The sequence below is a fragment of the Dipteris shenzhenensis genome, chromosome 31, assembly GCF_047967505.1.
Source record: "Dipteris shenzhenensis isolate YYH24624 ecotype China chromosome 31, Dip_SZ_1.0, whole genome shotgun sequence".
Taxonomy (NCBI): domain Eukaryota; kingdom Viridiplantae; phylum Streptophyta; class Polypodiopsida; order Gleicheniales; family Dipteridaceae; genus Dipteris; species Dipteris shenzhenensis.
Genome location: NC_141626.1, coordinates 2903518 through 2927199, shown reverse-complemented (window position 1 = coordinate 2927199; position 23682 = coordinate 2903518). Strand labels below are relative to the sequence as shown.

At 44.3% G+C, this 23682-nt stretch overlaps 1 protein-coding gene across 4 annotated transcripts in view; it reads left to right on the top strand.

Annotated features, from left to right (window-relative positions):
• The window catches only part of LOC147880904 (uncharacterized), a 206704-nt gene that overhangs the window by 22656 nt on the left and 160366 nt on the right, over positions 1-23682 (top strand). For all 4 annotated transcript variants that reach the window (XM_087370091.1, XM_087370089.1, XM_087370090.1 and 1 more), the window contains 3 exons: positions 5010-5307; positions 14950-15065; positions 15166-15449. In XM_087370091.1, the coding sequence (XP_087226217.1) occupies positions 5010-5307; positions 14950-15065; positions 15166-15449 (698 nt within the window). The remainder of the gene's footprint in view (positions 1-5009; positions 5308-14949; positions 15066-15165; positions 15450-23682) is intronic.

The following is a 23682-nucleotide window of genomic DNA, read 5'->3' as shown; positions in this document are numbered from 1 at the left end:
TTTTTGGGCTGATTTATGTTAGCTGCTGCTGATTTTGGGCCTTTTCCAAGTGGGGTGACCTGTCCCGTGTTGCTTTCGGGCTGTTCCAGGGTTGAATCATCAGTTCCTTGCTGGATTCAGGGTTTTTCAGACCAGATGACTTGTTTTCTGAGGATTCGTGGTAGAGGAAGGCTGGTTTTTGCCTGCTTTTGCCGTTCCCGGACTGGTTGTAGGCTGGTTATTATGTTTGGTATTGTTTCCAGGCAGGGAAAGGCTGATTTATGGTGTTGGGCAGTGGCCGGGGTGGCTACAGATTGGGACGAACTGTTTTGGAAGGGTCTCCTGGATTGGTTGTGCCAGAGTTTGGCTGTCTTAATCTTTTCTGCAACTGTTTAGCCGTGCTTGGCTGGTTGGGCACTTGGTTGTGCAGGTGCAGAGGACAGAGAGAAAGTTTGTGCCTTTGGGATCTATTGTACGCTTGGTAAGAAGAAATGATGCGTGATTGCCTAGTGATTTGGAAGGGTTTTCTGGATTGGTTGTGCCAGAGTTTGGCTGTCTTTGTCTTTTCTGCAACTGTTTAGCCGTGCTTGGCTGGTTGGGCAATTGGTTGTGCAGGTGCAGAGGACAGAGAGAAAGTTTGTGCCTTTAGGATCTATTGCACGCTTGGTCAGAAGAAACGATGTGTGATTGCCTAGTGGTTGGATGCATATTTGCCATATAAAGTTGAGCAGGAATTGCAGGGTGTGCAGGATATTGGAAGTTTGTGAGCAGTGGTTTGCCGGTGGTACAGCTTTCAGGGGACCTTGTAATCGGCATCTTGGCTTTATATGAATCTTAAAGAAATACCGCAAGGGGCCTGGGGCGCCCGTAGACCCATGCACTCCGTACAGCCGTGCACAGCTGCAATCCGTACAGCCCGTCGACGCCTACATGTAGCAGCTCTTAAATGATGCATGTAGCTTGGGCCATTTTAGTAGGTAAAAACTCACGCCCTCGTGATAGCTTATGACAATATAAAGTTGATAAAAACCATGAAAAAATGTAAACTACTACCAAGTGCTGCTTTTTGAGAGCCATCCACATTCTTGCATTTTAACTCATGTACAAGAGGCTTCAATGTCCAAAGACATCTGCTAGCTCTCTCTCAAGGCTCCTATATGCAGATGTACGAAGAACATTCCCAACTCTATGCATGCATGCAAAGTCTATACACAGATCTGTTGCCATTCCGTATCCGGATCTGAAGATAAGTTGCCTCCCTAGTCCATGCGCCACTATTCAATCCAGGTATGAACCTTATTGTCCCTTCAGACACCCCCATTTTCCTAGCCTCATATACATGTTTCATACACTCCTGTTCTTATCCTAGTTGCATTCCTTCTTTTTCAACATGGCCATCTTTCTGAGGTGGCCTATTGGACCTCACATGTATGCAATGTAATTTGTCCCTTTAATGCATCCATTACCTCTTTTATTTTTTGGGGTGTTTGTGTGTGTGTATGTGTGTGTAGATACTAGAGAGAGAGAGAGAGGGAGAGAGAGAGAGAGTCTATTAACGTCCGCGCGAGAAAGAAAGAAAGAAAGAAAGTTTATTAAAGTATTTGGAAGATTGATGGGTCTATGAGACTGTGAAAAACATGGTACAAACGAGCTGTGGTAGTGGAGCTACTAAACGAGCATCCACACCAATGCAAAATGCAAAAAATGCAGAATGACAGTACTAAGTCCTAGGTACAACATAGTCATGTCGATGGTCGAGTATATATCAATCTTAGCATGATCATCAACATCATCATCATCATCATCAGCAGGACATCAGGGTGGATGAGGCAATGGAGGCATGAAGGAGGCAATAGAGTGTTTTCGGCCACTCAAAGGTGTAGTCTTGGCACGTCTCCTGGTCGTAGCTCTGCGTCTAACCAGGGCTACTGTGACTCCCGTCGGTCCAGCTCTAACTCTAAACAAGGAGGGTATGTCCCCAAGTGTGATCTGTGTGTTAACCCTCTGTCTGAGTTGTCGATCGTGTCGAGGCCTCGTCTCCTGGGGGGTTCATGTGATCTGGTTGAAAGAACTCCGTGATAGAGCTCTGAGAGGAATCAACCGAGGAAGAAGTTTGCTCCTGTCTTCGTGCTCAGAGTATCCTCTCGCGGTGTCTAAGTAAATCATGAATGAATCCTGCCAAACACCGCTGGTCTTGGTAGGGGAGGAAAGGAGCCAAAATCCCATAGCTATCTCTGAAGAGGCAGTAGAAACGCCCTCGGATCTCATAGTAAACAGGACACCTGAAGATGAAATGCTCCTCTGTCTCAACCTCCTGCATGTCACATAGTGTGTATATGCGCCTCTCCCTGGGTAGTCGCTTTGCTGTGCCGCTCTCGATATGAAGTTTGTATGAAGAGACCCGGAATTGCCCAAGAGAAATCCTCAGCGAGTGGGGTAGGTGAACCTGCATGTATCCTGGTGGGTGAATGAAACCCTCCGCTTTGATATGTAAGAAGTGATCTTTGTAGAAGCAAAGCTTCACTGGGAGTTCACTCGGTCTCAACCAGGTCCAAAATGTGTGTAGCTGTAATAAGATCCTCATGGATAACCTGGTTGACCTCGTGTGATAGGAGGGGAGAAAACGGAGCATCCATGCTGTAGTGGAAGGGAGGTAGTCTATCCATGTGGAGCCCTAGTCGCTCAAACCATCTCTCTGTGCGTGCATACCAGCACCTTTAGTCCCCTCCTGCTGCAAGTGCCATAAAAGAGGATAGAGCTATCCATGGTAGCCTGCTACGTCATAGGTGCAATCCCCATATTCCCTGACTTAGTTCAGATATGTGATGACCTGAAATGCAGCATCTAGCTGTAAAGGGGGTGACCCAAACTCAGCCTGAATGATCTAGTGAGGAACGGATGGCTCCACACGGCCCGCTCTGTATCCGACAAGTCTGGCCCCCAACATGGGCTGTCGTACATTCCTGTTGGGCGAACCAAGGAGTCAAAAAGCAACGGAAATTGGATGCGAAGTCACACAAATGCATCATGGTTGGCTATAGTGAAGAAAGCAAAGCATACAAGTTGCCCGTGTGAACCTCCAAGGATTGACTAGTGATGCAATGAGTGGCGGTACTGGAGTCGTGAACACGACAACCGTGATTGAGCATAAGGGAGTTAAACCCTTTGATGGCACCGATTTTTAGATGTGGAAATGGCGCATAGAGATGTATCTCTGAGAGTGTGGCCTATGGGAAATAGCCACAGGAGAGGTCAAAGTTTCCCCCAGGAGGATGAGAGCGAACCCCCAATGAAGGAAGAAGAAGCTATCGTTGACAAGGATGGCAAGGCAATGTCTGCCATTTGCAAGGCCTTAGAGGATGGCCCTGCCCGCTAGATTCGACCCTGCAAAAGCTCTAACGAGATTTGGAAGAAGCTCATTTCCATCTATGAGTGCAGGTCCCCTATGACTCCCGAGGAGGAGGTGGTGTCGCAGTCTAATGTTCACCATTGCCCTCTGCAGCTCCTGTTGAAGGATCAGGTACTGCGGTTGACTACGAGCACGGTCATGGAGCCCGTGCACGTTCCAACTCACTATGGTCCAGCTCATGAGGATGGGGATGCAGAAAACAAGGCTTTCCTTTGAGTGGGTGCCTGTTCCAGAAAGACTGCCTTATGTGACTTTGCCGGGGGTTTGGAGGGCTAGTAGTCTGTGTCTGTACGTCGGCGTACTAGGGTGGACGTCGGCTCAATGCCAATCTTTAGTGACATTGCTCTGTGGTTGAATACCAAGGCCCCCTCATCAATCTTGAGATGTAAGTATATCTAGACTTATTATCACGTAATCAATCATGCTTGATTCTTATGGCGTATTGCAAGTATAACCCCCAATATTTTTGAAGAGTGATGTGGCATTACATATTTGCAGCCCAAAACACCCACATAAAGTGAGTAACTGCTACCCCATTTGGGTGACCTCTCCTGTCTCTCTTGATGCCCTCTTCCACTCTTTCCTTTCCTCACTGTCTTCATCCAACTCTTCCATCCGTACGGGGTCTCTCGCCTCTTCTGTGGATTATACCTTGCCTTGAACCTGTTCTTGCATTGAAGTCATCTGCAACAATATTTGTGTAATCTTTGGAAAACTTGGCTATATCCCCCGTCAAATGCATGATCAGATCCTTCCGTGATATGTGACTGTTGTACTTGTATTTAGGTGATTGCAGGGTGCAAAATAGCATGCTGCCAATCCAATGTTTCTATTCTTTGCCGCTATTTTGACGCACATATACTGCTTGTGTGGTTTCTCTTTGATGACCTTGGCTGACTTCTCCCATATCTTGCTGATGTAACATGCAATCCCCCCAAATGCTCTTCCTCCTATATATTTTTTGGTGTTCCATATTGATATCTTTAGAAATCCTTACAGTTTTGGAGCTTCATTACCTTAATGTTCCCATGTCTCTAGGACTATAAATATATCAGTTTCTGTTATTCCCTCCTCCAGAGTGATGGCCTTGTCTAAAGTCGATCCTCCCATTTCCATACTTTGATCCTGAGGGGGAGAGGGAGTCTATTAATGCCCACGGGAGACAAACATGTCTAGGGGACAGGAAAAAACTAGCTAATACATCCGTTCAGGAGGGCACAAGGAAGCTCCTAAGGACTGCATAAAGCAACTTTGAAATATTATAATATACCTACATTGTTCTTCATGTCTTTTAAATCTTTGGCTCCTTAATCAGTTTGGCTCCTTATTGCCTGCTTTAGCTTCTTTTCTGCAATCATTGTTAAGATTGTTTACTGAATGTTTGCTTAAATGTTACACTCATCTTTGATTTTTGACAAAGATATTTATTAGTGGATCAAACTGGTTGTAGGGTTGCCACATTTGGAATGCTTGCATTTGCTCAGAGCTTTTGAGCGCCATGAAATCTGCTGTGTTTTGGATACATTGCCATATTTGTAGTTGATATTGAGAATAATATAACACTGCTCGTTACTAACATCATTATCAAATGAAATTGACATTTGTTTCTCTGGGTTTCTAGTGGCTGGTTGTTGGTACAGGTGGAATAGGCTGTGAAATTTTGAAAAATCTTGTCCTAATGGGGGTAGGCTGCAGCTTCAATGGCAGCATCATAATCACCGATATGGATTGTGTTTCAAAACCAAACTTGACCGATCAGGTGCTTTATCACATAGATGATCTTGGCAGGCAGAAAGCACCAACAGCAGCGAGAGCCTTGCGTAAAATAAATCCGGAGGCTCAAATTCATGCATTACAGGAAAAATTTGATGTTGAAACAGAGGGTATTTTCGATTCATCATTTTTTCAATCAGTCTCTGGTTGGTATCTTCACTTGAAAGCTTTCTTCCCGCTCTTGTTCTTCTCTTCTAATTTTAAATTTGTATGAGGCACTATAGTTGCTTTCTTAGCTGAAAGATATAAAAGGCTACTAGGGGCCGTTTATTTGAATTGTTAATGTATAAATTGGGAGCTTCATACGGCTGGCAGCTATTGTCACATCCTGGACTTTAGGCATTTGAGCTGTTGAACATGCTATCTTGATCGCTGTGGATAGCCGACCTACAGCTTCTTCGACAGACAAAGCGCACTTCTCTAGCTTCATCACCTTAGGATTTGATAACATTGAAACATCAACCAAAGAGAGAGAGCTTTGTCAAAGTGCAGCAGTACAGGGAAACAAACAGAGGGCAGATCTTCAAGTATATATATATATATATATATATATAGAGAGAGAGAGAGAGAGAGAGAGAGAGAGAGAGAGAGAGAGATGTCCTTGGAAGGCCTCACTGGCCTGTGGGACAAAGTACATCATGAGAAGAAACTCATATAAGCCTTTGTGGGCTGAAGCAAAGGGCGCGCTAAGGCCCTTGGGCCTGCTGAGTGCTATGCTATGCTAAAGAGCTCAAGAGCTCAAACTCAAAACTCAAAATTGGAAACAGAATCTCAAAGTACGAAACCGAGTGCCGTGGTGGCTCTTCGGTTGGCTGCAAAGATGTCCCGGTTATGCGTCTATTGAGCTATCTCTCTCTATGGTGGAGGACATGGTCTACTCGACCTCTGTATCCGACGGGCCATGTTAAGAGTGGCGCCTCGTCTCTAGCGGTCTCTGTGTTTGGCTCGGCAGTGTCGTGTTGTCTCTCCCCGCTGATCCACACTGCCCTCATGTTAGCTAGCTCCTCCTCCACCCCACTATCTCATGGAGCTGACTCTAGTGCATAGAACTCTGCGACAGGTCGCTATGCTCGGTCTACCTTAGCGTCTTGCGGCGCGATCACCTCCTACTATTGTGGGTCTCTTTGTGCTGTCGCATGTTAATGAGATACAGCCCAACACAGATCTAGTCATGGAAGTGGATCAAGCGTGAGAGTGGACCAAAGTGGTGCCCCTCTTGAAAGAGGTAGTGGTGTCATCTCTGGACCTCATAGTAGGCTTGGTAGGCACACAAGAAGTGCTCCTTTGTCTCAACCTCCCCTAGCGTGTATAATCTAGAGATCTGTTGCTCTCTGGGTGTACCTACAGCTGTCCTTGTCTCAATCCTTAGCTCATGGGATGAGACCCGCATTTGCCCAAGGCAATCCTTAGTGCATGTGCGACTTCTCCGCCCTCTAGGTATTGGGGTTTGATGATGAGTCCATCCTCCGATACTTGGTCGTGATAGAACTAGATCTTGGTAGGGAACTCCTGGTTCCCCCCCCCCGGCGCGCCTCTCCCAAAAAAAAAAGTGCAAGACGTATGGAGCAAAAGGAGATCTAACCGTATGATATTGTTAATCTCATCTTTTGGGATGAATTCGGGCGGTGCATCCATGCTAGATTGAAAGTTGGAAAGCTGGTCCATCTGCATACCATGCTGTGCTGACCCCGCTCTTTGCTAAACATCTGGATGACTCTAGTGCCAACTTCCACAGTCTCCAATTGGGTAAGGCCCAAACTCTATAGAGTAATGTCACTGTTTGAAAGATGGCATTAACCTAAAGTGGTGTCATGGCAAATTCTGCCTGTACTATTTGATGGGGGGCTGAAGGCTTACTCTGAGTCCACTTCTTCGTTTTCTCTTTTATTTTCTTTGTAGAAATTTGGACTTTAGAACAACAAAAATTCTAAATTTGTACGATTGGATATATTCTAGTTTTACAAAGGTATATCTTTGTAGAGGTCAGCTTTATTCATTTGAGGCACTATTTGCGCGGCAATCCACTTATTTTCTATGTCGATGTGTTGTAGTTTATACCATCCTCTTCGTAATGGAGGAACACACAACCCACACTATCCATCAGAAGAGGCATAGGGTGTCTTCAGGGGTTGCCCCCCTCATTCAATGACAGAATTCACGAATGAAGCTGCCAAGGGGATCTTACATTGCAGTGGGTTGCTTCGGTTTGCTAAGCTTCCATGGGTGGAAGTTTGGGATGAGGCCCCTGTAGAGGAGATTTTGGATTCCTACGACAAAGAAGACCACAGTGTCACTATCCGGGACATTCATGTTCGTCTGTCCATCAACCTTTTTGGGAGAAATTTTCAAACTGAAGACTCCGACAGCGCCAGTCCTGTTGGCAACAAGTCCCCGTTTTGAAAGGACAAGATATCATCCCCGTCGCCACCCTGGGAACTGAAGAAGTCTTACACCATGTAGGCAGTCGACACTGATTTCCTATCCATTTTATAGGGTCCTGCAACAAGTCGAGCTGGCAGATCCTAATCCTCCCATCCTGTTTTAGCCTCTCCACTTGATACTTGGGCCAGTCATCCCCGAAGTTTCCATCTATGACCGTGCATGTTGAAATTTTGATCTTTTTGTTGAGGATTGAGCAGCTTGCCAACATAACATTCAGAAGGCAGAAAGGTGTCTTATTGCAGCTTGTATTCGTGAATTGCCACGCCCTACTATGCTGAATCTGCTGCACTATTACGCGAACTACTTAGGGAGATAGAGAAGTTACTCGACAGCCATATTACGGAAGCAACATCCATGCGTAATAATATCCAGGATCTGTGCAAGGACCCGAGATTCAAGTGGCAAGAAGATATTTGACTTGTTTTGATAATGCCTTCGGCATTTCCAACCCCTCCGAGGCCCCCCTCGTCGAGCTTCTCAGTCAGTTGATTGGCTGATTGAACCTTGTGAGGCCTCCTGTTAACATCCGCTTATTGTATCCCTAGCCTCCTCTGGATCAGAGACCGCAGCTGAAGCCTTTTGATCCCCCGTATCCCAGGCCTTCTTCCTCCCGAGCTCCTCCAAATGATGCCCCTGGTCCTTCCTCTGCTGCGCCTCCACGGCTGCGCCTCCACGACGAAGGCGTAACCCCACGCGACAACCTCGTGGCTTCAACCCTCATGCGTCTGCATTTAAGCAGTGTTTGGTACCATCCAGCCTCGAACCATGAGGGTTGTCGGACCAACATAGCTAGACTTACCAAGACAAGCACGAGAGCAGGTGGCTCATTGGCTAACTTCCGAATGGCGAGTGCCAACAACTGCTAAGGCGGTGACCTCGAGTCCTAGGAGGAGTTATCTTGGAGCCAAGGGCTGTAGACCAATGGCGAGCAACGGTCCGGCGAACCGAGTGTATCAGCAATAGAAGTCAGTTTTGCAATTAGTCTACTTAGTAGCAAGAAGCGTTGTAATAGGGAGGAGAAGAGATGAGTCACATTTATTGTGGTTCACACACTCTCTCTCTTTCTCTCTCTCTCTCTCACTTGGCTTGCTGCTTGACTGAGTGCTTAATTCAAGCCGATGCAAGTTGGTTGTAATAGATTTTTTGAATACAAGTGCGGTTTTGCTATAGTTGTTCATATTGTTGTGTTTTGTTTAATTGTTAAAGAGCTCGATCACCCATCATCATACGGTTTTCCCTTTCAATAGCAACCCCAAACTCCGAGTTGTTTTTGTTGACATTTGCTTCCATCACACCCGAGCACACACTCATAGCTCACCTTGGACTGCAAGAGCGAGCATCTTCATTCGAGCATTGCATAGGTTGGGTTAATAGTCCATGAGCACCGAACACTGGGCACCCATAAGTTAACTGACGGGGAGTGAGCAAATTAGACCGCCAAAGGATTTACTTACCAACTTTTTGAGAAACCCTCAATCATTGAACTCGTCTGCCAAAACTTACGCCCTTGCCTTAGTTTCTCAAAAGGATTTAATCTCAAAACACTAGAGTTTTTGCAAGTCTTTTGGCTTTGTTTGCAATCCAAGTATCCTTTTTCTTTGTGCTGCTTGGAAGTTCCATAAAACTCCAATTATTGCCGTTGCTTGTGAGACTACTTTGACAGATGTCTCTAAATGGCTAAGCTACTGATTCAAAGCCATGTTGCCTAGTGTCCATGAACTTTGGAGGGACTTATTAAAGGAGGCAGATGTCCCCTCGCACTCAAGCTGGATTTTAAACGACTCTGTAGGAGTGATTCCTGTTGTAAAAAGTTGTAATTCCTCTCGAAGCATTTAGGAAAAAGAGTCTCTTATTCTCCTCCAAACCTATGATTTTACCACGCTTTATACACAGATCGAGTTGGAAGACCTGAAGTTTATAATAACAAAGCTAGTGGCTGAAGTTTTCAAGCTGAGATTTGACAAAGATAGATGCAAAGTGCTAAAAGTTGAGAAAACAGCTTTATGCTTTGACTTTTTGTGGCTAGATAATAAACATCATGACATCATTTCTAAAAAGAAAAGATACACAAAGGTAGTAAGTGTTGAAGATGTTTGCTCTTTGATAGATTTTCTTTTAGATAATCTTTACATCACAATAGGTGATTCTTTGTTTTAACAAATTATAGGAATCCCCATGGGCACTAATTGTGCTGTCTTTTTAGCAAACTTTTATCTTTTCACTTATGAATTTGAGTTTATGCAACGTCTTATTTCTATCAATACCCGCCCTATCATTTTACATAACTAGAAATGTGGGGATTAGAGACATATTTGTATCCACTCTCCAAGTATTTGTGCACTTTGTGGAGACCGTAGCAGTCTCTTCATCTGAGCCTCTTTGAATAATGACTCGATCCAAGCCTTCACCTATTTTTACTGCACTTATGTGGCCTTTACCTTTGGATTAAGATGTGGCCGCTTTCTCCCCCTTTTGGAGTTCCTTGCTCATGGCTCTGGCTTGGGCTCTTGTAATCATGTTTAATGACACCAAGGACACTTAGCCTCTCTCAATACTCAACAAATTAATGTTGGTTTTAGGGTCAAGAGACGTTCTGGGTGCCCTTCTCATGGGACTTTGCATTAAGGTGAGCTTTTTTATTCCTCACAGGTTTTCTACCATCGAGATAAGATTTTTTGGTTAAATCATAGATTTGACAATAATATTAGTTTCTTCAATTTATTTTCCTTATTCCTAATATTATAATATACAATTCTTCTACCTTTCAAGAGTTCCAAAGCACACCATTCCAACCAAAGTTTCATAATTGTTAAACGATCTTTACTAGAAAAATTCTTCGCACGTATCACAAAATTACTTGAAAATAGTATTTAGGAAGATTGGTTCTTTGTTGGATAGAGGATCTAAGGATCTTTCTTGGATTTGCTGATCTTTCTTGGCAACTTCAGGTTTTTCTTCAGAGATGTGTTTGCTTCTATTTACAAACAACGTTACGGCTCAGCCATATGTAAAAGTTGTATGCAAAGGAAAAACTCAAAAAAGAAGAAGAAGAGAGAGAGAGAGAGAGAGAGAGAGAGAGAGAGAGAGAGAGAGAGAGAGAGTCACCTTTTGAAGTTCTCAAAAGACGTATGCAGAGGTCAAAGTCCAAAAACAAGAAGAAAGAGAGAGCGACAGAGAGAGAGTCAAATAGTCACCTTTTGGTTTATAATCTCTCCAGTCGACGTGCGCTCTCTAGCCCAGACGCACTTCTTCTTTGTCGAGAAGAAAAGAAACCAACAGTTCAACCAACTGGTCGACATGCTGCTGTGTTTGGCAAAATCTTGAACCAACATTATAAAAATGCCTCACATTGACTCAAACATTTTTGATTTGGCGAAATATGGAGTCATTTCTTGCCAATTCCATAGATTTTTCCGCCTTTGTACAACTAAGGAGTCTTTTATCATTCAATGTAGTAATTTGATCACTTTACTTTTACACAAGAGGTATAATCCAAGGAAAATAATGAAAAAAGTACGAACAATCTTAAATATGAAGTCTTTTATCTATGGTGTATCGGCCTTAGTTATGTTTAGAATGATTGAACATAAGCTGAGAACAAAAAGCGGGGAGCTGAATAGCCCGTTTTTCTTTTAGTTGCAAAAGAGAGTTTGATTGAGTATGCTTATTTTTTCTAAGTTAGGAATGTAATTTTGCCTCTTTGTAGGAAGCGATACATAACTCTAAAGGGTCCATTTAGCTTTTTATGTTTTAAAGAGAGAGAGAGAGAGAGAGAGAGAGAGAGAGAGAGAGAGAAAGAAAGTGTATTAGTGTCCACTAAAGGCCAAAATGGGCCCATGGGACATCAAGAACTCTGCATACAAGATAGCACAAAATCAACGTGCCACAAAGAAGAGGCATCGTCGAATATCATCTAAGTGCTACGCAATACAATGCAAGTGAAAGTACATAATGTCAAATCTGAGCCTAAATACAAAGTAAACTAGATGCAAGGAAACCGCCCCTGGGTGCAAAATGGGGGGATGAGTACAATATGCCAATGCAAAGATACAAGTCCAGGTGTCACGGAGTCTGAGAACCAAAATAATACTGGAAATCCTGTCCATCGACTGTGCCTCTTGCTATGAGAGTACAAATCTGAGCAAAGGTGAGGTGAGCGGCTGGTGGGGCGAGATCTCCATGAGTAAGTCTCCTCCGAAAAGCTGCCATCATCCTGGATCGTCTGGAAATGAAGCGGCGAGTACGTCCCCTATGTAACAAGATCCTGCGGCGTCTACAAACCATCTCATATGTACATCCACAGGGTGGAGGCATGTGTCCTGTGTGAGCTCTGACCTCCTCGTGCTCCTCCTGGTCTCTGTTCTCTGGTATAGCGTGTGCTTGAGCTCTATCAGGCTGGGCTCTGTCACGCTCTGGTTTGTGCTGATGGTCTCTGAGGTAGTCTCGTCGAAGCATAGTGGCCTCCCTGACATAAAGAGCTAGGCAATGCTGATCCTCGTAGTCCATCACTCGTGAGAGAGGTCCAAAACCATCCGTGAAGAGACAGTGGAATCTACCTCTGAGCTCATAACATAGCGGGCATCTGCAAATGAAGTGCTCCTTTGACTCCACCTCTCCCATGGTGCAACAAGGGCAGATCCTGGCCTCTCGGCCTGGTCGCCGTCCATCCTCCATGCGTCGCATCCTACCAGCCTCTATCTCGAGCTGATGCGAAGAGACTCTAAGCTGGCCAAGGGCAATCCTCAGTGAGTGGGACATGTGGATACCTGTATAGCCTGGTGGAATGACAAATCCATCCTCTGAGATCCGAAGGAAGTGGTCACGATATGTGGCCATCATACGTATGAAGCTGCAACAAGTCTGCTCTCGTGACCTGGCTAAGCTCGTGGCGAGTCAACTCGAGATGAGGGGCATCTATGCTGTATCGAAAGGGAGGCAGTCTATCCATGTCTAGTCCAAGAGATGTGAGCCACCTAGTGAGTCTGAAGTACCAGCAGTATCGGGCCCCAGATCGTGCCAACTCCATAGAAGATGCAAGTGCTAACCATGGCAACCGAGCTCTGCCTGCTGCTGAGTCTCCAAACTCCCTAACCCTATGCAAATACATGACCGACTGAAACGCTACATCCAATGCAAGGGGAGTAGCTCCAAACTCTGCTAGCATGATCTCGTGCGGAACTGTAGCCTTGGCCCTAATGAGCCGAGAGAACATGATGATCTGTAACCTCTCTACTCGTCTCCGATCTGCAGCGCCGAGGTCTCCTGCCCAGAAAGGAGTTGCATACATCGCAGCTGGTCTCACCAATGTATCAAAAAGCAAGGATTTCGTATCGGGATGCTGAAAGTGGGACTGAAAACACTGACGCTCAAGATGAGCCAACGAAGCATACCCTTTACTAATCCTATCTCGTGCTGCATATGTCATGGTGAAGACCGGTCCCCTGAAAATTGCCCCCAAATAAGTGTACTCTCTAACAAGCTCAATGGGCTGTCCGTCATAAGCGAAGCAAAACTCATCCGTGCTGTAAATACGTTCAGAGGTGTTGAAAACCATAACCTTGGTCTTGCCAAGGTTTACGGTCAACCCCCTGTCCTGGCAAAACCTGTGGAGTGCCTCAATATGTGCCTGGAGGCCCTGAGCAGTAGAGGAAATGAGAACCACATCGTCCGCATACAGGAGGATAGGAATGGAGGATCTTGAGAGAGTAGAGCCCACACCGCCTGTCATCTGTACAAACATCTCTAGCTCATCAATATATAATCCAAAGAGAGTAGGAGAGAGCGGGCAACCCTGCTTCACCCCAGTCGTGCTGCATACCTCCTCTGAGAGCCCCTCACGTTTCCGAACCCGACCAGTGACCCTCTCATACAAAGCCATGATAGCCCACTGTATCTCTCCACTGAAGCCCATCTGGCGAATCCTCTGAAACAATCCGAATCGCGGAACTGTGTCAAATGCCTTCCTGAAGTCCACGAAGCAACAATAAAGCCGTTGCCTTCGTGACTTCGCCTCCTCTACTAGTGCCCTGAGTGTGAGGATGTGGTCAAGTGTCGAATGATCCCTGCGAAATCCAGCCTGCCCTCTGGCTCTGAGTCCTGTCGTCTCGGCATGGTCATTTATACGGCTTTCCAAAACTGATGCATAGATCTTGGCCATAACGTGGCCAATCATGATGGTCCTGTAATTCGACGGCTCCATAGGGTCCCCCGACTTGTGGATAGGTACTATGGTATTGCCTAACCAGGACTGTGGTAGGCCTGTACAAACAGCCTTATTGAAGAGACGGGAGAGAGAGAGAGAGAGAGAGAGAGAGAGAGAGAGAGAGAGAGAGAGAGAGAGAGAGAATTCCAGTTTTTTTGAAGATTTTGTTTCTTGACTTGCTTGTTTATTTTTGCTTAGTCACCTTCTTCCTTTCTTCTTTATTTCTTGTTTTCTTTCTCTTTTGTTTATTTGACGTATTTTAGTAAGCGTTGGGTTTGCCCAAGAGACTCCACGGGTCTTTAGAAACCCAGTATAGCTGCTTATGCTTGGGCACTGATGACGACATAAGTGTTGCTTTGCTTGCTAAGTCTGTCTTCCTTTTGTTTTTTATAAAAGTTTTTGTTTACCTCTTTTTTCTTCTCTTTCATTTTCTCTTTTATCTTTAGAAACTCAGTATAGCTGCTTATGCTTGGGCACTGATGACGACATAAGTGTTGTTTTGCTTGCTAAGTGTGTCTTCTTTTTGTTTTTTATAAAAGTTTTTGTGTACCTCTTTTTTATTTTTTGTGTAGATTTTTGGTCTTTAGAACAACCAAAAATCTAAATTTGTATGATTGGACTCTAGTCTTACAAAGGTATATTATTCAAGATTTCTTGGATCGATTATCCCCTCCTCATTTAATCATCGTGGCTATAAGACCTTGTGGGTCTTTTGCTTCTCCACTCATGACACTTTGTATGCCTTTGGATACTTTGGTAGAAAAAGTTCTTGTAGGGGGGCTATTTGAGGTCTTCCAATTAGTCTTGTCAAGATTTTTGATGTGTGTAATCAAGCTCTTCCAAGACACTTCAATTTCAGTTGGGCTTTTGGAGTGTAGGTTCTTCAAAAAATCTTTTGGATAGAACCTTTAACTTCTTGAAAAGTTATTGTTTCTAATTTTTGAGAAACTCCTTTTTTTCTTCCTTGTCATGTTCTAAACATATTTTCTCCTTATGTACTTTTCTTCAAGAGAGGCTAAAAACCACTCCAATCTGGCTATATAGTCCGAGGGAGGCTTTTGTCATTCTCTCATTTGTATGTGCACAGATGGAGGCATAACAAGGGAACAAAATAGACTAAATAAATATTGTAATTTTCTAATAGGTGTTTTCTCTTCGGTTGATACTGCATCCTCACGGCTTTATATAGATATGCGTTGTGTGACATTTCGCAAGCCAATGATTGATGGAGGAAAAGATGGCACAAAGGGAAGCGTCCAAGTAAGATGTAAATTTCAGTAGTTTTTTCACATTTCTAATTGATATTTTTCGACGTTGCAAAGATTGTGCTAACTTTGGTGTTTTCATGTTGTGGCTATAGGTGTTTCTTCCTTTCGAGTCAGAGATGTATGCCTCTACACGAGACCCTCCGGAATTCAAAGAGAGTCCGATTTGTACTCTTAGGAATTTTCCCTATTTAACTGAGCATACTATTCGGTGGGCCGTAGAGACCTTCGAGTCTCTTTTTAAGCAAAGACCCGAGGATGTCAATTCTTACTTGTCAAGTCGAGACTTCCAAGAATCTATCAAAAAGGCAAATCCATGCGCGCGCCTTCCTATCCTTGAGACACTTTGTGATGCTCTTCTTAGGCACAAACCATTAAGGTATCGTTTTCCTTACGTCTTAACTTATTTAGTTGCTAAAAGTATATGTTTGTTAAACGATGATTTTGCAATATGAAAAATTGCTAATATGTTGCATTATGTTTAGGCATAGAACTTGATTTGATGTCAGCCATACAATAATATTAGCTCTGTGAAGTTGGACAAGGAAGCATTCTATTTTGTCTCATTCTTTTGCATTGTTTTTCCATTTCTTATAAGTTGAGTGAAGCATCTAGAAATTCTCCAATAGAGAACTTACAAATTATGGGGATGTGCTTTGGTCTCTTGTACAATTGTATGAAAAAAAAGTCTGAATATTCATTAAAAATGTCTTTGCTAAGCTCATGAATGTGGCAGCAGTATTAGTCAAACGGAAAGGTAAGACCATACACTCATAATGCCCATAGAGAGGCGACCCAACTCTCAACCCATGGTCTATTTCTGAAGCAACAAATCCTACCTTCTACAAAGTCTTGGTGTTGATAAAGCTATGTGTACACCTGCTGTCCACAAGCATATGAACAGTCCTGCCTTTGATGTGACCCTTCAATCCCAATGTTCTGGCACTTCTAGCGCCCATCAATGCATCAAGCGAAATGGAATAAAGTGCTGGCTGAGCATCCCAATATTGCTCCTCCTCATCCACAAGAGGATTCCCATTGGCATCATTCCGTGCATGGAATGGCACAGTAGTACGATGCTCCAGCAAGGAGAATTTAGGCATATGACCTCGAATACCCTTGCTTGACTGAATCCTGTGTGTGTCACTAGAGTGCCTTCCAAGCTGAGTAACACCACCTGTAGTATAGGGAAACTCAGAATCTCTCCTTGACATTGGCATCTGGTGTTGGTCTTGACTCATATGCTCATCTATCTCCTCATGAGACACATCTAGGGACTCAGAGGCATCCATCAACTCTTCATTATCAGATAGCTCAATGATCATGCTGAGTTTGGCTGTGCCATTGTTTCTCATCTTGCACACCTCCCTATGCCCGGGAGTCCATTTTGTCACCACACTTAAAGCATAAGTTGGCTCTCTTTTTGATATCTATGATGGCCCTGGTGTGCTGTTTTATTTCTGATTTTCCCCTCTTGCTTTGCATCTATCTGGGTGCTATAGGGCTTGGCATACGGCAGTTTGCTGGACAATATTGTGGGAAACATTGGAAACAGTGCTGCTGCAGCTTTCCTGTTATGCCAGTCAAACATCTTGGGTTTCTTTTCACCCTCAAATGCATTTCCATTTGGACTTGTAGCATTCTTGTATCTATAGGCATACTTACGCTTGAAGACCTCCGCAAGCTAGGAAGCTTGCTCAATGGTTTGAGGGTTGTGAGCCCTCACATCTGAGGCCAGAGCCGGGTCCAAACCCTGAATGAAAGGCAGCAACTTTCCTGTCTCGGAAATCTCATGCACAAAAAGGGTCTCCAGAATTTCTACAAATACTCCTAGACCGGGCTTGTTAGCTAAGCTGAGATAGTTTATAAAATTCGGCCATGTACTGCTCTAGTATCAAGTGGGGATACAAATGTAGTGGCCATCAAGTTTTTTGAATTGCTCCCACGTGGTTGGCCTTTGAGGTGAGTCCGTCATGTACCTCCACCAAGTGTGAGCATAATCCTACAAATGCATTCTTGCAAAAATGCGGTCCTCATCCTGCTTGCGGTAGAAGCGAAAATAATCTTCCAGCTTCATGAGCCACTGTTCAAGCTGATTGGGTGGCACACACCCTTAAACTTATGCATTGTGAGCTTATCTTTGACATCCTTGGCTGCATAATTCCTATTTGGGTAGCCTCCAGAAGTGTGGGCATCATCACACTTAAGATTCACATATTGGATGTAAGGCATCTCATCATGAATGCCCTCAGGTAGGGCTCGGTATGAAAGCAAGGCATTTGAAAGCACCTCATCAATAGCAGCCGGCTGCCCGTCTGATGCACGGGCTACGTGTGGCTGTATGTGCTCATTGGCAAAGAAAAAGGAGCATGAATCCTAGGCTGTGTACTCTTGCAAAATGTATCTCGATGCAAGGATGACATAAAACCAGTCTTCCTTCTTATCTCTTCTTCTTCTTCTTTTGTTTGGGGTGGGAGAGAGGTCCTAAGTCACCTAGGACAGCCCCAACCTAAGACCCTTAGGATTGTTAGGATGCTTAGTTAGCCTAGCCTAACCTAATCCAACATACTAAACCTAACCACAACTATTAAACCTAACCACAACTACTAACCTATCTGAAGTGCTAACCTCACCTGACTAGAGAACGTACACCTGACCTAACTTGCTAATCCCGGCTAAATTAACCTAGGAATTAATTAATGCTAAGCCTAAGGTTTTGCTTGCAGGGATTTAGGTGATAGTGACAGTCACTTACAGCCATGGGGACGTTGGATGCATCGCGACGGAAGTGATGCCATCGAGGGAGCCAATACACGAACTTCGATGAGCGTCTCCGAGCAGGAACATGAGAGGCATGAGCTTGGGCTGCAACGGAGGGATCATGGACGATGCTTGCAAGCGTGATCAAGAATGGTGGCAGCAGTTGGTTAATTGCATCTTCTGAAAAATTGTCCATCCATAACTTGTGTGTCAATTTACTAACATTATGCTGCTGGTTAGCCTTTTGGTATTGGTGCTGACTTATAGGAGGGCTAAGCTTGTGCGAGCAGCTATGCCTTGTGATATGGCATACAAGTCCTGTGCACAACGCAAAGCTTGGGCATGATATCTCCAGTGCTGTCCTTCTTGTCTAGTTTCGTTGATTTGCAGGGAGTATCTGCCTCACACTTGTGCAACGCTGCATTACAACGAAAGCTTGAGGCTGCTAGCGTAGCTTCTATTGCTTGTAATCTGATGTTGGCATTGGTGTTATGACATGAAGGGTGAAAAGGGGGAAGCAAAGGTGCCAGGGTAAGAGCTCTGATACCAATGTAGGAAAGGGGTAGGGGCAAATTAGAGAAAGGGGCTAGAAGAGCAGAAATGAGTTGTATCACACTCTTCTATTGCAACTATTGCTTTTAGCTCTCACTCTCCTACTCTCTTGCTCACACACTCTGCTCTCTTTCCCTTAGTACTCACATTTGGTATCAGAGCAGCAAGACCCTGCTCCCTGCTCCTTGCCCGCAAGCTCTCCCTGCTCAAAGCTCCCTGCCCGTCCGTACCTGCTTGCAGCTTCCGTCCGTACAGCCGTACAAGCTCACGGAGCTCTCGTTGTCCGTACATTCTGTACGGTGTCCGTACCATGGACTAGCCCACTAGCATTCCGTACATCTGCGCCAGCCCGTCGTCGTATTGTCGTACAGTTTCGTCGTACACCTGCTATCTGTACTGTCGTGCCAGCCCGTACAGCTCGTGGTCAGTACATGCTCTTAGCGCTGATGTCTGTACAACTCGTACGGATTGTTTCGTACAGGCGTACCTTCGTCGTACAATCGTATCTTCGTCGCCGTACATATGTCGTACCTGTTTCGTACAGTCGTCGTACATGCGCTGTACAGACCAGCGTCGACTGTTTCGTACAGGAATCCGTACATCCGTACAAAGAGCTCCATACAAGTTGATGTATACAGTCCGTACATTGTACGGATTTCGTACTGACAGTTCCGTACAATCTGAGGAGCCCGTACCTTGTGCAGATTTTTTTCTTTGCAAGTGGACTCTGGAAGGTGTTTCCTGATAGGCACTTGCGCAGAAAGCCATTGTTTGGCTAAGATCTTTTAGTTTTGCACTGCAATTTCTTGCATTTTTGGGGCTTTTAGACCATTTGCCCCTTTCTGGTTGCAATTTCAAGCCACAAATTGGGGCTTTTGTGTTGGGATAGCAATTTTGCAGGTTTCAGTTCACACTGCCTTTCTGTAAGTGTTTTGAAGCACTTTTGGCAGGTTTTGGGAGAGATTGGATGCTCTGGCAGATTTCTGACAGAGACATTACAGAGATTTGAGTTGCATTTTCAGCCAGTGTTTGGCTGTATTTTTTTTGGGGAATTGTGCACTCCATTCCTAGCAAGGGAATTCAGATTTGCAATTGCTGTATTTTCTTTCTCAGACATGGCCCAGCAAAATCAGAATGACTTCCAATTCAGTGGTCTATCACAAGAGGATAAGCTGGATGGTACCAACTACTCCCTCTGCAGTTTTATGGTACGCAACATTCTGATTTCCCGTAATTTGTGGGACTATGTAAATGGGGATGAGATCCGGCCAGCAAATGTGGCACCTAATACCCCTCCCCAGCAAGGAGGAGGCAGAGGTCGTGCACAAGGTACAGCTGCAAGACAAGTTATTGGTGCAGCTATAGCTACTACTCCAGAGCAAAAGAGATGGGATTCACGTGATGCTTTAGCTTTGTCGTGTATTTCTCTTTGAGTGAAAAGATTCATCATTCCGCATATCCGGTCGTGTAAGACCTCAAAGGCAGCATGGGATATTTTGGAGAGCATGTATGCAGCTCGGAATGATGCCAGGGTGTCTTTTTTGAAAATAGAATTGTCTCATACACATATGGAAGAGGGTGACTCCATGTTAGTGCACCTCACAAAGCTACAGGATTTACGAGAGCAATTGCTGAATATTGATGAGATCATTCCTGATTCAGAGATGATTACCACTACTCTGAATTCTCTTCCTGAGTCTTATCTCAGCTTTCATACCTCGTTAAATTTGTCATTGAGGGGGGATGCAAATCCTCTCAATTTTCACGAGTTGATAGGACTTCTGTTGCAGGAAGAGCAGGCCAGGAAAAACATGGCTTCACGAGCAGGTGAACATGCCATGCTTTCAAAATTCAAGCCTAAAGGAAAGGGACAAGCAAAGACATTAGCAAATCAGCCTTCCAGTGGTTCAGGACAGCCTTCTCAAAAGGCTAAGGGTGATGCAGGTAAGCCCAAGAAGAAGGGTATATGTCATTACCGCAAAAAGCCAGGTCATTACATTGGAGAATGCAAGAAGAGGCTTGCAAAAGAAAAGAAAAACAGCTCCGGTATGGCTGTTTCAGATTCAGCTCCTCATGCATCTGACAATGAGAAAGCAGCCAACTTTGTGGAACATGACTATGCCTTCTTGTCTTGCATTTCAGACTCTCAGTTGGCTGCTCCGGATATTACAGCCACTTGTAATGATGACTCTTATGCTTTTCTGACATGCAGTTATGATTCTTCCAAGGATGCATCAGCTTTCAGTGTCAATGAGACACTAAATACATGGTATTTTATAGCGGTGCCTCAAAGCATATCACAACCAGGAAGTGTCTTTTCACATCTTTGCATCCACCTCCTGTTGGTAAAAAGGTCACATGTGCCAACAACTCCTCCTATTCAGTTCGTGGTATAGGAGAAGTTGAACTTACAGCCATTGATGGCTCAACATTCAAAATTCCTGATGTCTTGTATGTGCCTGGTATCACAAAAAATCTACTTTCAGTGTCCACTCTTAACAGAGCTGGATTTCAGGTCATTTTTGAAGATGACAAGTGTGCAGTCCATGACACAGAGAATGACTATGCCTTGAGATTGTCTGGCACTTTGTTACGTGGTCTTTTTCAGCTTGACATGTATGAGAAAAGACCAACACATGCTCTTGGAGTTTCCACTCCTACTGCTGCTATGCAGAATGCGGAGTTATGGCATGCCAGATATGGACACATGCATTATGGCAGCTTGATGACACTTCAAAAACATGCTATGGTTGATGCATTACCTCCTCTTGAAACACCTCCTCCACATGCTTGTGAAGGGTGCATTCTTGGTAAAATGCACAGATTTCCTTTCAAGAAGGATGGATCAGTAAAAGCTGTTCGAAAATTATAGCTTATTCATAGTGATATCTGTTGTCCCATGAGGACTCCATCATTGGGTGGTCATCTTTACTTTGTCACTTTTATAGATGACTACTCCAACTACACTTGGGTTTATGGGCTGAAACGCAAATCAGAAGTGTTTATGGTTTTCAAACACTTTGCAGCCATGGTTGAGAATGAATCAGGACTCAAGATATAGACATTACGCTCAGATAGAGGAGGGGAGTATTTGTCTACAGATTTTGATGCATTTTTGAAAGACAAGGGCATTGCACATCAGCTTACAGTGAGGCTAACCCCTCAGCAAAATGGCAAAGCTGAGAGGAAAAATCGTACTCTTATGGAGATGGATAGATGCATGCTAAAAAGCAAAAAATTGCCTCACAAATTTTGGCTTGAAGGTCTCATGTGTGCCAATTATGTTTTGAATCGGGCTTCCACAAAATCTTTGAAGACCAAGACTCCCTATGAAGTTTGGAAAGGGAGAAAGCCTCCTGTGGATAATTTTCCTGTTTTTGGATGCCTTGCATATGCTCATGTGCCGGTTGAGTTTAGGCATAAGCTGTCTGATAAGGCAATCAAATGCATTTTTGTTGGGTACAGTGCAGAGAGCAAGGGCTACCGTCTCTACAATCCTGTTACACGCAAGATTATTGTCAGTAGAGATGTTATATTTTCAGAAAATTCAGCTCACACTCAAGCTGAATTTGATATGCCTACTTCTTCCGATGATGTCTTTGAGGGATTACTACCCATTGCCTTGGGTTCCCCTGCTGATATATCTGATGCAAATCACAATTTACAGATACCTCCACATGCTCCGATTCAGCCACAGGATGTCTTACCACCTCCACAAGCAGTGGAAGAGGTTGCTCAGCAAGAAATTGCAGATATACATGCAGCAAAAACAGTTCCAAATTGGCTGTTACAAACTCTCAGGGAGAGTAAAATTGATGCTCCATTACCTGGCAGAACTCGTAGTGCAGTAGGGCATGGGGAGGGAGCTCTTTCAGTTGAATTAGCTTATGCAGGTACTCTTCTTGATGAGGAGGAGCCTGAGACATTTGAAGAAGCACAGGATAATGTGCATTGGATGAATGCCATGCACGATGAATTGCAGTCCATTCAGAAAAATCAGACATGGGAAGTTGTGGATTTGCCACCAGGTAAACATGCCATAGGTACACGTTGGGTTTTCAAAGTCAAAAGAAAGCCAGATGGGTCCATTGATCGGTACAAGGCAAGGCTGGTTGCAAAAGGATATGCTCAGAAAAAGGACATGGACTATGAGGAGACTTTTGCTCCTACATCCAGAATGACAACTATCCGGTTAGTTATAGCCATGGCTGCAAATTTTGAATGGAATGTTCATCAGTTGGACATTAAAACAGCTTTCCTTAATGGAGACTTGTTGGAAGAGGTTTTTGTCAAACCACCTCTGGGCTTTAAAATTTCAGGAAATGCACTTCAGGTATGCAAGCTGAATAAAGCTTTGTATGGGCTGAAACAAGCCCCACGTGCATGGTATGCCAAAATTCATGCCTTTCTGACCAGCAAGGGGCTGCACAATAGTCCAACTGAGAGCACCCTCTACATCAAGAAGGATGGGGGGGATATTTTAGTTATCATTCTTTATGTAGATGACTTACTGCTCACAGGGTCAAATGAGGATAATATTGCAGATTTTAAAGCTGAATTGCAGACCACTTTTGACATGTCAGATTTAGGGCTGCTACACTTTTATTTGGGGATCCAGTTCACTCAAGAGAAAAGTGGCATCGTTATGTCTCAATCCAAGTATGTGCAGAAACTTTTGGACAGTTAATAATATCTTGTATTATGCCACAATAATCATCCAAGGTGATATTCAGTTTGCAGTTTCTCAGGTGAGCAGTTATATGCACAGCCCAAAGACTATGCATTGGCAGGCTGTAAAACGCATCTTCCGTTTCTTGCAAGGTACAAAGTCTTTTGGCTTGATGTTTCCCAAGGGGGGTGACTTGCAGATGCATGCCTACAGTGACTCAGATTGGGCTGGAGACTATGACACTAGACAGTCCACAAGTGGCAATTGTTTCTTTTTGGGCAAAGCTTGTATTTCTTGGTTGAGCAAGAAACAGTCTACAGTGGCTACCTCCTCATGTGAAGCTGAGTACAGGGCAGCTTTCACAGCGACAGTTGAATGTGTTTGGCTGCGTCGTTTATTTGCTGATCTTCATCTTTCATTGGAGAGTCCTTCTCCAATTCTCACTGATAGTCAGAGTGCTATTGCAGTGGCAAAGAATCCTGTGTTGCATGCTCGCACGAAGCACATGGAGGTTCACTATCACTACGTCAGAGAGAAGTTGCATGCATGAGAGATCAGTATGATCTATGTGTCAACACATGACAATGTTGCAGACATTTTCACCAAAGCACTTCCACGTGAAAAGTTTGAG